Raw genomic sequence first — 17,465 nt, 5'->3', positions numbered from 1 at the left:
GAGGGATCTATTTGGCCAGTGGAAAGAGTCTTTCTGGGGGGTGGATGTGCCTCATTTCTGTTAGGTGAGGTAATTGTTGTGTTCCATTTGTAGAAAGAAAGAGTGCTGAAGAGTTGTTAGCTGTGGTTGGCAGCTCTAACTAGGCCTTTTGGGACTCCGATAGAGGGAGAAGATGTAGGAACTTCTCAGAGCTCAGTGGGTCAGTAAATAAAAGGGGTAAGTTGATGGATGGCTACGTGGTTTGTGTGATGGGAAAAGATGGAGAGGAGAGCTCGGGGAAGGTCAGCTTCTGTCTTCCTCATTAGCAGATGGATTTTAAACTTGATTTATACTTGTTCTACTTAGCAGGTAAGAAAGGAGTATTCCTTTGTATTTAGCAAACCATCTTTGTCCAAAGCACTCTGCCAGGGGCTGTGGGGGAAATCTATGAAGTAAGACATGGCTCATGCCTTCAAAGGGCTTATAGTCCACTGACAGAGAAGGTCCAGGACATAAAAATACAGAGGAGAGAACCAAGGGTCGTGGAGTCAATCAATTAGGAGTGTCTCCGTTGTAAGAGATAGAAAATCCAACTCAGACCAGCTAAAGCAAAAAGGGACTCAATTGGCTTCTGGGACAGCATGAGCTGGGGCTCAGATGGTGTCCCTGGGCTCCATCTGTTGCTCCTGCTTGAGCTGGGCTGTCATCTGTGTTAGGCTGGTTCCCCTTGTGGTGTGGCAGCAGCATCCCTCACATCCCACATGCCCACAGAGTAGAGAGCGCTCTTTTTTCGAGACCCCAGCAAACATTTCATTGCTTTTCATTGGCTCTGACCAAGTCACGTGGCCATCTCTGAGCCAATCACTGTGGTCAGAGGGTAAGATGTGTTGATGGTTTTAGCCTATGTTACCTCTTACACGTCTGGAGCCTGGGGATGGTGCCAGCTTTATGCAGAGCACGTTGGCTGTGGTTGGGGCCAAGGATGATTCCACCAAAGCCAAAAAGGGCACTAAAACCATAAGAATGGAGAATGCATGCTGGCTAGCCCAAGGATCCACTAAATGTTTCCACAGACTTATGGTAACGGGTGTGAGCTGAGACTGTATTTGCCAGTCTCTAGGTTCTGTATTGGGACGCTGGAGACTCACCTGGAGACTGTAATTCTTAGATTATTTATATTTTGAGCCTTGAAGAAAGTAGAATGTAATTTATAAGAGCATGAACTCTGGAGGTTTTGAGTCCTGGCTCTTTTGCAGCTGGATCATCTCCTGTCCTCTCTGAGTCTCAAAAGTACAGTATCAATAAGTACAGTATTGTAATGTATAATATTAGTACTTACTCGTAGGGTTTTTATAAAAATTCATTGAAAGAATCCATGTAAAATACTAAGTACTGCACCCATGTACAGTTAGGAATAGTTACTTTTCTTGTTTTCATCAGTTAACCCAGTTAGACAACCTTTGATTTTTGTTAGATCCCAAACAGCCCATATTATAAAGACATTACTCAACCAGGGTTTTTGGAAGAATTAAAAGAAAAACAAAACAAAACAAACAAACAAAAAACGAACATCTTATTTGTAAGGTTGGGATTTGTGAATTAACTGAAAAACAAAAAAATCTTGGCAGAGATCCAGGTTACTCCAAGCGGCAGCAGCTGGTGGAGAAATGGAGATGCAATCCTATTACGCCAAGCTCTTGGGGGAGTTGAATGAACAGCGGCAGAGGGACTTTTTCTGTGACTGCAGCATCATTGTGGAAGGGCGGATCTTCAAGGCCCACAGGAACATCTTGTTTGCCAACAGCGGCTATTTCCGAGCCCTGCTCATTCACTACATCCAGGACAGCGGGCGGCACAGCACCGCCTCTTTGGACATCGTCACCTCCGACGCCTTCTCCACCATCTTAGACTTCCTCTATTCTGGAAAGTTGGATTTGTGTGGGGAGAACGTGATTGAAGTTATGTCGGCTGCCAGCTACCTGCAGATGAACGACGTGGTGAACTTCTGCAAGACATACATCAGATCATCCCTAGACATCTGCGGAAAGATGGAGAAGGAGGCCGCTGTGGCTGCAGCGGTGGCAGCAGCGGCAGCGGCAGCGGCAGCGGCAGCAGCGGCTCACCGGGTGGAGAGTGGAAGCCCCAGTTCAGGCAGGGAAGGGACCTCCTGTGAGACCAAGAGCTTGGTCTCTCCAGCCGAGGGGGAAGAGAGTGTGGATCGGCCAAGAGAGTCCCCCCGTGGTGACTGCAGAGGCTGCCACCCTCTGGCACTGGTGGGGAAAGACAGCCAGGGCAGTGGCTCAGTGGACAGCGACCGCTCCATTCGACCCAAACAGATGGAGCCCAAGGTGGAGTTCGATGCCGAGGGAGTGGAGGTGGAGGTGGGCGGACAGCTGCAGCAGCGTACTGCCCCGCTGAGCCTGGCCCACGGGGAGGAGGGTTTGCCCAGAGGCCAGGCGGTCGACTTGGCTTACAGTAACTACCATGTGAAGCAGTTCCTGGAGGTGCTCCTGCGCCACAGTGCCGTCCAGAGCAAAGAGGACGCGGACCAGCACTTTTCTCGGAGTTTGGAGGGAAGACCAGGTGGTGCAGAAGTAGCAGCCATGAGTTCCATGATGGATGTGCAGACTGACTGGTATGGAGAGGACTCAGGTGAGCTCCATGAGCCTCCATCGTCTCTGCCACTCATTTAGCACACACTTGTGTGCCTTCTGGTCTCCCACTGTCATCCTCATCACTGGCATTGTCACTATTATCATCATCACCACCATCACCACCATCACCACCGCCACTGTTATCACCACATTATCACTGCCACCACCGCCAGTAGGTACTAATTGAGCACCTGCTGTGTGCAGGGCATTGCCTCTTCAAGTATGTTTGTCTTTTACCTCTGCAACTAGAGTATAAGCATGTTGAGTGCAGTATGGAGACATGGAAAGAACCCATTCTCTTCCACTAACCAGCAGAGAGACTTTGGTTAAATCATGACATTTCTTTGAACCCTTTTTGTTCAGGAGATAATCACCCCCACCTTGCCTTTCTCACAGGGTTGAGGACCAAATGAAAAGGTTTTCAGAATTTTTTCTCACATATGAGAACATGTTCTATACAGGTAGGAAATTTCTCCTACTTTGTGTCAATCATGGTGCCTGGCCCATGTAGACACTCAATTAACATGCTGTGGTTGATGGTGTGATTTACTGGAGAATATTTTAGAGTTGAATTTGGTTTCATGTGAGTAAATTTCTTGTATCCTTTGGTAGACTTTTTAAACAGGAGAAAATCAAACAAAACTTTAATAACATGAACACATAGGAGAGACCCAGGAAAACTGAGTCTGTCTGGAGACTTTTAATTTCTTTCTTTTTTTTTCATTTTTACAGTTTTTAATGAAAGATTACTTCATTCCTGCATCTAAATTTCATTTTTAAAAAACTCAAGAATGCTCTGTATGTCTGATTAAAACTTGACTTGAAAAACTTGAAAGTACGGTTTCTGGTCCTCAGAGACAGTGGCTTAACCAGCAGGTAAAAGGTAGCGGCTGTTTTCAGTGACTACACTGTGGGAACTTGTTGAAATCTAATTTCCGTGTATATAGTAGCACTTCACAGACTGTGTCCCCCTTTCCCATCCATCAGCCCTTCATAATGCCACATGAGTTAGGTAGAAGAAGTGTGGAGAAACTGAGACCCAAGAGGGTTTAGTGAGTTTCTTAAGAATGCAGAGCTGGTAAATGTCACAGCTAATACTAGCAACCCTGGCTGGCTTCGTTTCACTCATAAAACAAACTGTGAAGGCAGTACAAGCGGATAGAGGATTTCAGTGCACTGGTTTTGTCTGTCAACCCCTCTGCCTGTAAGCACAAGTATCAAGAAATAGTAACTCAGCTGTATGTCACCCTCATTCAACTCCATCTGTCCATCTGTAGAGGCAGCTTTCCAGCTACAGGGGTCTGTGGCAAGGCAGCCACCCCAGCAGCTTGCCATGCCTGTTGTCCGCCAGGTGTTGATTCAGTTCACCTGGCTCTGGGCTACATTTATTCCAAGTGCCAAGGCACAGAGTACAACTGATTTGTTTGGTTATTCCTTTATTTGCTCAAATATTTGAGCACCTTCCTTGTGAAGATACAAAGATAAGTCAGATGTGGCTCCAGCTCTCAAAGAACTGATGATGTCTTAGAGGAGTTAAGGGGTGTGTAAATGGCACCGTGTGGTAGAAAGGTACTAGGGCTGGAAGACAGATGGAGGTGTGAGTTTCACAGTAGTCCAGAAGCAGAACTGGCTTCCTACTGGTAGGTCAGAGAGGCTTTATGAGAGTGGCATCTGAGTACTCACTACTATATACAAAAGAGATAAACAACAAGGACTTACCGTATAGCACAGGGAACTATATTCAGTATCTTGTTATAACCTATAATGGAAAAGAATCTGAAAAAAATACATGTATATGTATAACAATCACTTTGCTTTATACCTGAAACTAACATAATATGGCAAATCAAACTATATTTCAAAGAAAAAAGTGGCATCTGAAGGTAAGAAGAGAAGACATGGGGAGAAATTGTAGTCAGATCATGGAAAAGCTTAAATGCTAAAATGTGGGTTTCTATCTGTAGGCACAGGAGAATTTTTAGTAGTTTCGGAGCTTGGGAGTGGACAGGAGAGATTAATTTGGCCTCAGCACAAGATGGTGCAGAGATGGGAGACGAGGGCAGGGAGACGGTCAGGAGGCTGTTACAGTAGTTCTGTGTTCACATTGCTCATCTCTGATACTAGCAGACACTGTCAAAGCACATGGTCCCCCTATAATCTCTCCTCCCCTGGACCTCCCATCCCCAGCTCCAGCACCTGCCATTGCTTCTTGAAAAGTTCATCTATATCGGCCACCTCCACTGTTTTACTGCCCAATCTTTTCTCAGCCCACTGTGCTCTGACACTACCACCAACTCCCCCTTCCCTGAAACCACTGTCATGAGGTCAGCTATACATTTCCAGGGCCGATCCAGGGAGTGATTTTCAGGTGTTATCTGTCTTGACTACTCTTGGTAGTTAACTCTGATCTTTCCTTCTTGAAATTCTTTCCTCCCCTGGCTCCTGACACTACAAGTACCCATTGCTCTTACCTCTGCCCATTCCTTTTCAGCCTCATCATGGGGTCATTTAATGTCAGTGTGTCAGCATTCCACCATTGCCTTGCTTCTTCAACATCTTATCATTCCTGTTCATTCATTCATTTAACGGATATTTACTGAGCACTTCCTATATGCCAGGGACTATTCATCGCAGTGAACAGAAGACAGTCTTTGTCCTCATGGAGCTGATATTCTAGCGTAGGGAGCCGGACAATAAACCAATAAGTACATATATCGTATGAAGAAGAACTAAAGCAGGGACAAAGTTGATAGAAAGTGAAGGGGATGCTGTTTTATTTAGTGTTGACCAGGAAGGCCTTTCTAACAGGTTGCCTTTAAGCGAGCAAACTGTAGAGATATCAGGGAGAACATTCCAGGCAGAGGGAAGAGAAAGGTGCAAAGGCCCAGGTGCAGGATCACACTTGGCAAGTGAATGAAAGGAACAGCAAGGATGCTGGTGTGGCTGGAGTGGAGTGAGCAAGGCAGAGAGTGGTGGGGGATAAGGTCAGAGAGGTTGAGTGAGGGCGGACTGGGGAGGGTGTTGAAGGCCATGAGAAGGCCTTTGAATATTGCTCTTAGAAGGAAATCCACTAGAGGGTCTTGGCAGAGAGTGACTTGAGATGACATATATTAAAAGGATCCCTCTGTATTGTGTGCTGTCACCTCCTAAGTGGGCCTCCTGCTTCCACTCTTGCTCTCCTGTTGACCAGAGGGGAGCATCGACTATAGGGGAGCATAGGTGGGAGCAGCAGGACCGTTTAGGAGGTGACTGCAATAACCCAGGTGAGAGCTGTGCTCCTTGAATCAGTGTGGTAGCAGTAGAGAGGTGAGATGTGGTTGGATTAGGACTATACTGTCTCTGAAAGGTAGAGCTGACCAGATTTGCTAATGCCTTATCTAAGTGGTATGAGAAAAAGAGGCGTTAAAGGTGACCTTAAGGTTTTTAGCTTGAGTGATTGATTTAAATGTTATGTTTGTGGTGCCTTTTGGATATCCCATTGAAGGCGTGCAGTAAGTAATTACATCTCTATGTTTGGAGTTCTGGGGAGAAATCAGAGCTGAGATATAAATTTGGGAGTCATTAATGGGTCCATGGAATTTAAAACCTGTATGTTCCATGAACCTATAGATCTAGAAGGAGAAGACAAGAGATCTAAGGACTGATCCCTGACCCAACATTTAGAGGTCAGGAAAATAGGGGAACCAGCTAAGGAAACTGAGACGGGGCAGCCAGTGAGGTAGGAGGGAATCAAGAAAGAGTGATAGATGCCAAGAGGAGAAAATGTTTCAAGAAAAAGGAGAAATCAACTATGTCCAGTACTGTGTATAGGCAGATTGAGAACTGATCATTGGGTTTAGTAATGGAGAGGTCACTGATGAGCAGTATCAATGAAGTGGTGGACAAAAGACCAAACAGAGTAGGCTTAAAAGAGAACTCAGACGTAGACGTGAAGATAGTGAGTATAGATGCTTCTTTCAAGAAATTTTGCTGTGAAGGGAACAAAGAAATGCTTCCATGGCTGAAGGGGCATATGAGGTTAAGGTTTTTATTAAGGTGGAGAATCTAAAAGCATTTATTTACTGATGAGAATGATCCAGGAGAGAGGAAGATAAATGATAATGGAAGAGTGAGGGACAATGGATAGATCAAGGAGAGATGGGGGTCCCATGTATAAATGGAGGGATGGTCTCGCCTTGGATGGGAGTGAGAACAATTCATTCATAGTAACAGGAGTGAAACCGGATTAGATGTGTTCATATTGGAGGTTGGGGGGTGGCTGGGACCATGTAGACATTCTCTTTGCTTGCTCCGCCTTCTCAATGAAATAAGAAGCAAGGACAGCAGCTGACAGGAAGGGGTAGGAGGGGTGGGAGATTTGAGCAGAGGGGAGGTATGAAATAGTCACTGAGGAGAGTGGGAGAGTGAATGAACCAGGGAAATACTTAGGGTTCTTGGGCAGAACCAAGGGCTCTTTTGATATTATAGTAGTCAGATGGTGATGGTTGGATTTATTTAAAGTGAGACCGGACCAGAGTTGTGCATTTTTTTCCAGTGATGTTAACTTGCCTTGTTTCACCTACAGAATAGGCAGAGGGTTATACTGAACTAGATGAATGCAGATAGAGGGAGATAGTGGACCAAGGCAGCTGAGGGTATATGCAAAGGAGTGGTTTCATTGATGGGCTATAGGCACTCAGCTGGGGAAGGAGGGGAATGAGAACTCGAGGAGGGGAAGGGCAGTAAAATGGCAGTGTAGTCCATGGCTTGGATGTCCCAGTAGAGAAGGAACACCTACGGGGTGAGCTGGAAAGATATAAAACGGTGATTGGAAAGTGGAGCGCTTGAAATGTGGGTTATGGAGTGAGTACAGTTATTGGCAATATCTAGGTATGGGGCCATGATTCTCATCCCTGTCTGTACATTAGACTGGGAAGGATGCTTTAAAAATATGATGCTTGGGTCCCACCCCACCCATTAGCTTGGGATGGGGATTGGACATCAGTATTTATTTTCATTTTAAGCTTCCCAGATGATTCTAATATGCAGGCAGAGTTGAGAGCTCTTTGTCTAGGATTGGGTGGCTGAGGTGGAGTGGAGGATAAGGTCTTTGGAAGAAAGGAGGTCCGGGAACAGAGAGGCCAGGGTATTGCAAGGGTCATTTTCGGTATTCATACCAAGAATTATGCCAGGAGTTGTGTCTGAAGGCAGTGTGATCAAATCTCCAAGGAGTGAGGGGATGATCTAGGGGCTCCTGGATAACTGTAACAAGGATGGGTAGCAGTATCATCTGATGGGATGAGCTCCGAAAGATCTTAGGGTTTTTAAGGAAGGAGGGAGGGACAGTGGTCTGGAGATGACAGTGAAGCACAAGGAAGACCCACCCTCCCCTGATCCAGGGTGTCAAGGCAGTGGGTTAAGGGAAGCAGGGTGCTTAGGGGAGAGCCAGACCTCAGTTAAAGCAACCACTCCAATCTGCTGAGGACTCTCAAAACTGTATTCTTCTCTTCTTTCCCTGAGCTCCAGATTTATCTGTCTAACCCAGATATTCCCCCATGGATGCTCTGAGCCTGCCTCAAACATCGTAAAACCCAAACCGACCTTCTCATCCATCCTGCTCCTGCTTTTCCTCCTGTGTTCCCTGCCTCGGTTTATTCCACCGTCACCCACCAAGTCAGCTAACCCAGAATCGGTGTCATTTAGAATCTTCTCTTTCCCTGCTCTCTCCTCCCCAACGTGGTCATCGAGTGCTATTAATTTTACTTCTCAAACCTTTCTCCTCCTCTCCACCTCCACAGCCGTGGCTTTAGTTCACGTCATCGCTCATCCTCTCCCACCTGGACTTCCTGCCTTTAATCTTGCCTCTCTTAAATCCTTCCCCTGCATTATCCCCAGAGGGATCCTTTAAAAGTCAAGTTTCACCTTGTACCTTCCCAGCTTAAAACCCCACCTGCTTAGAGAATAAAGTCCAAGTTCCTTAACATATCAGCATTGCAGAGGCAGGGATTTTTGTATTTTCTGTTCACTGCTGTGTCCCCAGGGCTTAGAACACAGCCTGGTACATCATAGGTGCTCAGTATAAATTTGTTGAATAAATGCATGAACGTGACCTTCTTGACCATTCCTTGCCCTTTCCTTGGCTTCATTCCTCATCCCTCTCCACCCCACTTAATATTTCATATTCTCATTTACCTCTGTACCTAAGCATGTGTTGTTCCCCTGCCTGAGATACCTTTCTCTTTCTCAAACTCCCAGTGAACTCCTATTCATCCTTTAAAACCTTGCTCAAAGGTCATCTCTCCTGTGAAATCTTCTCTGAACTCCAGGAGAGAATTCATTACTTTCTTTTCTACATTTCTTCATCACTTTGAACTTTGCATGTGTTATATTATATTGTATGAATTTGTTTCCATGTCTTTCTCTCCTGCTACACTTAACTTCTTGAGGGAAGAAACAGGTATCTTGGTAAAGATGCACCTTGACACAGTGCCTCACATGTAATAGGCATTCAGGTGAACTGGTTTTCTTTGGAGCAATCAGATCATAAGAGAGGAAGGAAAGTGTTGTGATAATTCATACTTCTCTGATGGAAAAATAGTTAACAGTTGTTTTTTTCCAAGGATTAACACTGGACCCATTTTACTGAATGTTTTTATAGTCGGGAAGAAGGTGATAGTACAATGCCAGGCTGATGGGGATAAATGATGGGAAGAGTCCACAGTGCCAGAGGAGTGAGCAGGAAACTGACATCTCAGTACCAGTGTGATCAGTGAGAAATAAATAATCCAACATATATATGCAGTGTTGAGCCATGAGCTGCTGCTTTTATTCTGGGAAACAGATTTTGGAGTCACTATAGATTATGCAAAATGTTAAGCATTATCAGGATGGGAACTAGAAACTAAAGAGAATAATTTTCACCCGTACATAGAATGATGTTGGGTTCTCACTTGACATTCAGTTTGCCATACTTTTGGCAGCACCTCAGGAAAGGTAAAGCCCTATTAGGTGTCCTGAGAAGGTCCCAGAGAAAAGGAGTTACTCCCGTGTTAAGAGAGACCACAAGAGCCTGGCCAGCTTAATCAGGAAAGAAACACCCAGGTGATGATGATGTGACAAAAATGGTTAACATTTATGAGCGCTTGCTATATGCCAGCTGCTGTGCTTTAGGCATTACCTCATTTCATTCTTACCACAATCCTGTGAGGTGGGAACTATTATCATCCTTATTTTACAGATGAGTAAAGCACAGAGAAGTTAAGTGAGATGTGCAAGGTCACACAGCTGGTAAGTGGTAGAGCCAGGACTTGAACTCAGGTTTCTGTGCCTGGAAAGCTTGAGTTACTAGTGCCTCCACATATAATATGATGTGATCAAAGTCTGTAAAATTCTGAAGGGCATGGATAGAGGAGACAAATCTTGGAATACCACAATAAGGGTAACTCAGGAAACTTGAAAGGAACAGTTTTTATACATGTGGGTAATAATCATGTTGTCACCTTAACGGGTGTAGGAGCAAGGTGGAAAAAAAAGAGTTCTAAAAAATTTAAGTGAATTTTTAAGATATTTGATGATTTCAGATGTATAGAGTTAATATGAACTCCAAACAATGTAGGGTCTGCATCACAGCAAACCACTTCTACACATGCCTGGAAGCTATTATTAGGAGCTGCTGTCAAAGAAAGCTTGAATCCTGACCCAGTGGTCTGTTCCATCATAATAGTTTTTTCAAACTTTTGAGGGTCATTAAATCAACTCAGGGGGTTTGTATTAGCCAGCTTAGGCAACCATAACAGAATACCACAGACTGAGCAGTTTAAACAACAGAAATTTATTGTCTCACAGTTTTGGAGGTGCAGAGTCCAAGATCAAGGTGCCAGCAGGGTTGGTGTCTGGTGAGAGCTCTCTTTCTGGCTTGCAGACGACTGCCTTCTTGCTGGTCCTCACATGACCTTTCCTCTGTGCAAGAGTAGGGAGAGAAAGCCATCTCTGGTATAGTTTCCTCTTCTTATAAGGACACCAGTCCTACCAGATTCGAGCTCTACCCTTACAACCTCATTTAACCTTAATTACCTCCTTAAAGGCCCTGTCTTCACATATAGTCACATTGGAGGTTATGGCTTCAATGTATGAATTTGAGGGGGATGAAATTCAGTCTATAGCAGGGTCTCAATCATTATTGTCCTAAAATGAAATCAAAGAGAATAGACATTATCAGAGTGAGTATTATTTTGGGAAGCTTTTCAAGTTGTCCACATGAAGGTATATGTGTTCTAAGGTTGTAATATAAGCTGTGTTTTCTAACTGTGAGCCACAGAGAAGTTTCAAAGCTGAGGCCTTACAGCATTCCTTGCAATCTTATATCAGAAGCCCACCTTCTCCTCTGGCTGACTGGGAACCAGAGTTGCAATTTGCAGACAATGTTTTGCTGTTAGCTGCTGGTGGAGTTGGGGTCCTTCTTCTCGACCTGGGCTGGTCGAACTCCCCTGCTCTGGATCCCATCCATCACAGGGCGGCCAGTGCTGTTGCTGCTTACAGTACCATTTGGTTCCGCAGGTGGTGTGCTGGTGGTGCCCATCAAGCTGCACAAGTGTCCTTTCTGCCCCTACACTGCCAAACAGAAGGGCATCCTTAAGCGGCACATCCGCTCACACACGGGGGAGCGGCCCTACCCCTGTGAGACCTGCGGCAAGAGGTTCACCCGACAGGAGCATCTGCGGGGCCACGCGCTCAGCGTAAGTGGAGGAGCCGGCGGTTCTCTCAGGACGGTGGGGTGGGAGTGGGGGTGGTTCATGACGTTTGTCTAACGTGAGGGCAAAAGGCCAGCCTGTCTTTCTCTTTTCTGTCCACTGGGGTATTTCCAGAGAATTTTAAACATGTATTTCTGCTACTAAGTTACACCTGGGTTGGTGGCACTTGGAGAAAGTTAAAACTTATATGGTAACAGACTAGTTTTCTTAGGAGGAAAGTTAAGAAAGTTTAGACCCTAGTCAGGGATGGTTGTCAAAAGGCAGAGAACACTGAGGCTTAGACAGGGGATTGTGGGTCTGTTCCCTGTGGTGTGATGCCAGAGGTAAGCTGCATTCTCGGTTTCCCACCCAACCTCAGCACGCCGGGGTGGGGAAGAGATATACTGCCATTTATAGCGCTACCTGTGAGCAGCAAAGAGGACCCCTGCCCAAGCGGACCTCCCCTCCCACTGGCTGCTGCCTAGGATTCTGTCTCCCATGTGAGTGGGTGATTCCTACCTGCTAAAAAGCATTCAGGCCATTTAGAAAGGCATTGCATTTAAGACTGTCTTTGAGCAAGGCAATCAGTCTTTGGAAAATCCAACATAAAAATGGTTTGGATTTCAAAAGACACTATCAAGAATGTGAAAAGACAACCCACAGAATGGGAGAAGAATCTTTGTGAATCATTTATCTGCTAAGGATCTAATAACCAGACAACAATAGGTCCCTGGGTACCTTTAAGATAGTTTCATTGGTTGGAATCCTCATTCCCTCTATTTTTCCACTTTGTACGAGGTCCAGTCTACTGCAGCCCAAAGAGGTGGTCTTCAAAGCCTCCATCAGGTTGCAAGGGTCACATACACACTCGGGTTGGCTCAGGCATTGGGGGTTTAGCATAGGCAGCCCAGGAAACCTCAGGGGAAGCAGGGACAAAGGTCAGGATGTCACGGCAACTCCAGCAACCTGGGTATCGTTGTTGGCCCTTCTCCTGCATCAGCCTCTCTCTGTCACTGCCTCTTGTGTGTATCCTGCATCCAGAGCTCTCTAAAAGAGAGGCTCTGATTGATTCACAGATCCCCTATTGGCTGGAGTTCCTGAAAAGTGCATGCATTAGAAAGATAGTTCCTTATACAGAGGGGACCCCTGGGACTGCTGCCCTCACAAGGAGCTGCATGGAGTAGGAGATCAGGTTCTCTTTTCATAAGTAAGGAATGCATTTATCAATGAAAAAGTCAAGGGTGAAGCATCTGCTGGCACTTTTAGAGAATACACTGTCTGGCAAATCTGCCTTCCTAATAACTAAACAATCCAAGGTACGTAAGAGGCCATGCCTAAAATCCTAATCGGTTCACTGAGTGCCCTTTATATGCCAGGCACTAGGGATGTAGTAACAAATGTGACAGAGGACAGAGAACATGAATGAGGATAGTCCGTGACCTCTTGGAGCTTAGAATCTAGTGAATTTTACCAATGATTTGTTAGAAATAAAACAAAGGGAGAAGTATAGGTGAGACTATGTAGCTGGGGGACCTAATCTGGCCTGGAGCATCAGAGAAGACTTCCTTGAAAGTCATTAGTGGGAATTCCCTGGCGGTCCAGTGGTTAGGACTCTGAGCTTTCACTGCCGAGGACGCGGGTTCCATCCCTGGTTGGGGAACTAAGATCCCCGTAAGCTGCGTGGTACAGCTGGGGGTGGGGTGGGGAAAGGCATTAGTAAGGAGGGAGAGGTGACGGGGGGAGGAGGGCACACTCCACGCATGTCCGATGGCCCTGGGGTGGAAAGGACCTTGGTGAGGCTGAGACTGTGGCAGAGAGAGCAAGAGGGAGAGTGGTGAGAAATGAGACTGGAGGGTCAACGAGGGGCCATGTCTCATGGGGCCCTGAAGGCCATGACTCAACCCCTTTTCTGTGACATTTACTGTGCTGGTGATTTTAGGTCCATAGGTCCAACCGTCCAATTATCTGCAAGGGCTGCAGAAGAACCTTCACAAGTCACCTGTCACAGGGGCTGCGGCGCTTCGGGCTGTGTGACAGCTGCACCTGCGTTACAGACACACATGATGATGATGACGAATTGATGCCCATCAACCTTAGCCTGGTGGAGGCTTCGTCCGAGAGCCAAGAAAAGAGTGACACAGACAATGACTGGCCAATCTACGTGGAGTCTGGTGAGGAAAACGACCCCGGCGGAGAGGATTCGGATGATAGACCCCAAGTTCAGCCCAGCTTATTAGATGGAGAGACGCTTACGTAGCAATAAATTAGTGGAGAAGCGGGTTTAGAATTTGTTCTTGCCAGTTCTGTGGTTGAAAGCCACTCTTTGTCCAATTTTGTGGAACCCTGAGAGGAACATTTTTTCACTGTTAATTATTTGCATTTCTGTTAGACTACATGGTGGAGGTTGGATTCTGTGACTCAAAGGACTTTTTAGTGCCGCCCCTGATTTCTGAAAGCTTTCTGAGTGAATCAGGGTTGGCTCTGAGGCGTCCCGTTTTTCCTGCCGTGCATCCAAACTCTGGTTGGGAGGGAGATAAGAAAATCTCCATACTTTTTTCATAGTGTCTCAATCTTTCTGCATTCCTGTGTCGTCATCCTCTTTCTCTGAAAAGGTGGGCAAGAACATATTAAATTTTGAGATCAATCTTACTTCTGCCAAGCCTCTCCTAATGAATTCCGTACTTTAATTTTCTGGTGAAGTATTAAGGAGAAAGTTTCCTTGATATAAGGCAGACAGGGCCGTCTGGCTATATGACTGTAAAAATTACTTTCTAAATCTAAGATTGCAGTTTTAAAGGCTGGGGGCATTTATGTGCAGACAAGCATGGAAATGAGCTGAAAGTTTCCTTATGGCACTGTGACTTGCCCCGTTGAATTAAATTTTAAGTTAGCCCCGGGAAGGGAGCCTGAGAGCCCAGGTCTGGGTGGTTTCCCTGTATGGCTTGGGATTTAACAATTCTTTGCACACAAATAACCTGTTTTATGATCATAAAACAAGGCATTTGGGCAAAACTCAAAATGCTCCTATGCATTTTCCAGCCATTTCCAAGAGCCACTGCTGTGTAACCTGGAAATGCAGCCACCACTGACATTCCTTTACTTCGTTTATGAATAGAACTTTAATTGGAGGGAAAAGGTAAGCCAATATAAGCAAGTTATATGTCTAAATTGTTTACCTTTTAAAAGATCCTTTGGAGGGAAAGGGAAGGTTACTTAGAAGAACAGGTTTTTAAAACAAGTCTGCTTTTCACCCACTCTGCAGCCATGCAATTATTCTAACAAAAGAGACTGTACTTCTTTAAAAGTCTAAAGAGCAGGAAATATTAGGGATTAAAGATATTTGAGGCACTTTCATAATTTTGTCTTATGTTAAATATCCAAAATGAATTTTCTTCCTTTAATTTTACTATAGTTGTATTTCAAAAGATGGTAAAAAACAAAACAAAAACACTTTCCTTTCTGCCTCTTGAACAAAAAGAGATAATCAAAAAATTGTAAATTGGCTTGTAAATAAATGTTAGCATTGAAGGGTTCAGGAGGTGTTTAAACTGTACTTCTCAATAGAAGTTAGAACCCTAGGATGGTGCTGGCCCCAGACAGCAGCTGAATTCCTGGGTCCCAGTCCACACAGTAGGACCACACATTGGCCTGAAGTAGACTGGAAGTTTAAAAACCAGTCTATTAACAGAGATATTTGGAAAATTATTGTTCTAGATCAAGAATTACACATTGAAAATTTTCAAGGACCAGAAACACTTCTTACCAGAAATGAAAATATTAGCATTGTTTTAAAAGCAGGACCTTAGCAAAAGGGAAACCTAAAAGGAGGTGTAGAAGATATACTTTGCAGGGAGTTATGTTTGATATTTTCGCTCTCTCCATTCAAAGCATTTCTGATGTTTTAATATGACTTTTCTACCTCACAGTTCAACGCTCTGCCTGCTTTCTCTGGCAGAGCAGTGATCCTCTCTGGTGACCCCATAACCTATTCACATCACTGGGTGCAAAATAAAAAATTTTACATTAGAGATTACACTCTAAGACAATGATTTTCAACTGGGGGTGATTTTGCCCCCCAGAGTACATATATCTGGCAATGTCTGGAGACATTGGCTGTTTGGAGTTTGCGTGTTGGCATTGGGAATAACTGAATTCGGTCGCTGAATTCTGTCACTTTTAAAGGAGATACTTCCTCTGTGTGGACTATCAGATAATAAACTGTCCTCAGTTTTAAATTTATGTTCCCATTTGGTGGTCAGTATTTATAATCTGCACAGTGTCTTTGAGGTTTAATTTGTGGAGTTGGTGATATTTTTATAAGTGAATTCACAGTTGGGCCCAACACAGACCATTAGTGATTTAGTTTATATTTGGCATCTTTCTGGCATATTCAGTCCAAGTTTGCAAAGGGATTTTTTTTCTAATATTACATATACTGCATGGATGGGAACAGGATTTTTATTTGTAATGGGATTGAAAAGTGGTACCCTTGGGAAATTGTTTCTTTTGGGAGAAGGGAACAGGCTTTCACAGGTGTTGGAAAGGAATATAAATAAGGCCTGGATCTGTAATACCTTTAGAAATGACATAGAGCATCATGGCTTCTGGTCATTTGGCAGAAAGATGCCAGTCTGATGTAAATATTTTGGTGGTCACTATACTTTGAATATTCCTTAAGAAAGCTATTGACCCAGTGGTCTGCAGAATGTTGTGAAATTGAGTATTCTGGAGGTTCAGAATACTACGAAGGGTTTTTTATTTTGTTGTTGTTGTGAATTGATGTTGTAATAAACCCCACGTAGAGAAAGGCAACAGGCAGGGCTGCATGCACTGATTCTGAGGGCGGTGGGGAGACTGGAGTGGCCTTTGGTCACTTGAATTCTTGCTGTTTCATTTGGATGTCTAGGTTTTTCTTGTGTGTCTTTTGTGCACTGACAATAGAATTATCTCTGTGAAGTGTAGTGTAATAGGGTAGAGAGGGGCAAGGGGATGGGGTGGGTGAGAAGTCCCTGCTACACTCTGTTTTGAGCATTACCACTGTACTTCCTGTCATTGTTGGTCCTTTGTTGCTTGCTTTGTGCTTTCATGTGTTCGTGCTATCTTTTTACCCCAAAAGGGGGGTGCTTTATTCAGTTGCTTATGATAGGCAATGTTTTCATTGATTTTTGCTCCATATTTCCACCAAATAATGCTGTGTTCCTCAAACCTTTCATTAAAGCTCTGAAAATTTGAATTCTTTTCTTCAAATAATGCTTCTGTAGAGATAAATGAAAAGTTGTTTGTTTGGCAAGAGTAGTTTGCCTGGTTTGTAATACGTCCTAGTTTTCAAAGGTGACACTAACTCACACCATTGTGATCAGATGATATGGAAGCTTCATAACTTGAGGAGGACATTTAGCATCTGTTCTGACCCTCCAGATGGATAATTTTACTACTGCCAGTGCTTCATTGACAGCTGTGGCTTGGGGAAACAATTTTTATATCCATCATTTGATTTTTTTTGGCCCTCTGTCAGTAGCATATTAAAAATTATTGGGCGTTAGGATTGGGATTATGTGTTTAGATGAAGAAGGGTTAGCAGTAACAAGCTTGGCGATTTTAAGGGAAGGCATCGATTTGAGATATATGTCTTGATCATGCGTAATGGATATGGATTATCTGTCATGCAGACTGTGAAGGGTATGATTAGGATTTTTTGGAAGCAGAAGAATATGCCGGACAGTTTCACATCTTTCTACTATCCATAGTCTCTGAGGAGCTTCTCCTGCCACCAGAAAAAGCAAGCAAATAGTAATATAGTGTCCTCCAGGGGTCTACTTAGGCACAATCGAATGTTTAGAAACATTCAAACTCATAAACTACCACAGCAGATTCGCTTAGAAGGACATAGGATGGGAAGCACGGCTCCCCAGCAGGGCAGAGCCAGATGTTGCTTCTCCGTCGGAGTCCTTGCATCTGTCCCTGTGGTTCAGGTGCAAGGAGACAGACCCACATCAGGCAAGTATGGAAGCTATTCTGGCTTAAAAGCCTCTTGTCCCAGGGGGGCAAGTATCTCTTATAACAACTCCATAGAAATAACTTCCAGTGTCCCCACAAGAGACATGTCTCTTCCAAGAGTCACTGT

General features: G+C 44.5%; 1 protein-coding gene and 1 long non-coding RNA gene across 4 annotated transcripts in view; one reads left to right on the top strand and one right to left on the bottom strand.

Moving 5' to 3' along the window:
* Window positions 1-17,465, bottom strand: part of LOC309637447 — a 188,285-nt gene that overhangs the window by 118,616 nt on the left and 52,204 nt on the right. The window lies entirely within an intron of this gene.
* ZBTB8B (zinc finger and BTB domain containing 8B) overlaps window positions 1-17,465 on the top strand; it is a 56,556-nt gene that overhangs the window by 2,829 nt on the left and 36,262 nt on the right. Inside the window, exons 2-5 of one of the 3 annotated variants that reach the window (XM_082411487.1) lie at window positions 94-2,631; window positions 11,169-11,347; window positions 13,281-13,512; window positions 14,381-15,580. In XM_082411487.1, the coding sequence (XP_082267613.1) occupies window positions 1,647-2,631; window positions 11,169-11,347; window positions 13,281-13,512; window positions 14,381-14,430 (1,446 nt within the window). In that variant the 5' untranslated portion in view covers window positions 94-1,646 and the 3' untranslated portion in view covers window positions 14,431-15,580. Of the gene's footprint in view, window positions 1-93; window positions 2,632-11,168; window positions 11,348-13,280; window positions 15,581-17,465 lie in introns of those variants that run through there. The other 2 variants (XM_082411488.1, XM_082411486.1) reach the window with 2 other exon arrangements.

This window comes from Balaenoptera physalus (assembly GCF_965194825.1).
Source record: "Balaenoptera physalus genome assembly, chromosome: 1".
In the NCBI taxonomy this organism is placed as follows: domain Eukaryota; kingdom Metazoa; phylum Chordata; class Mammalia; order Artiodactyla; family Balaenopteridae; genus Balaenoptera; species Balaenoptera physalus.
This window is presented reverse-complemented; position numbering and strand designations above follow the sequence as displayed.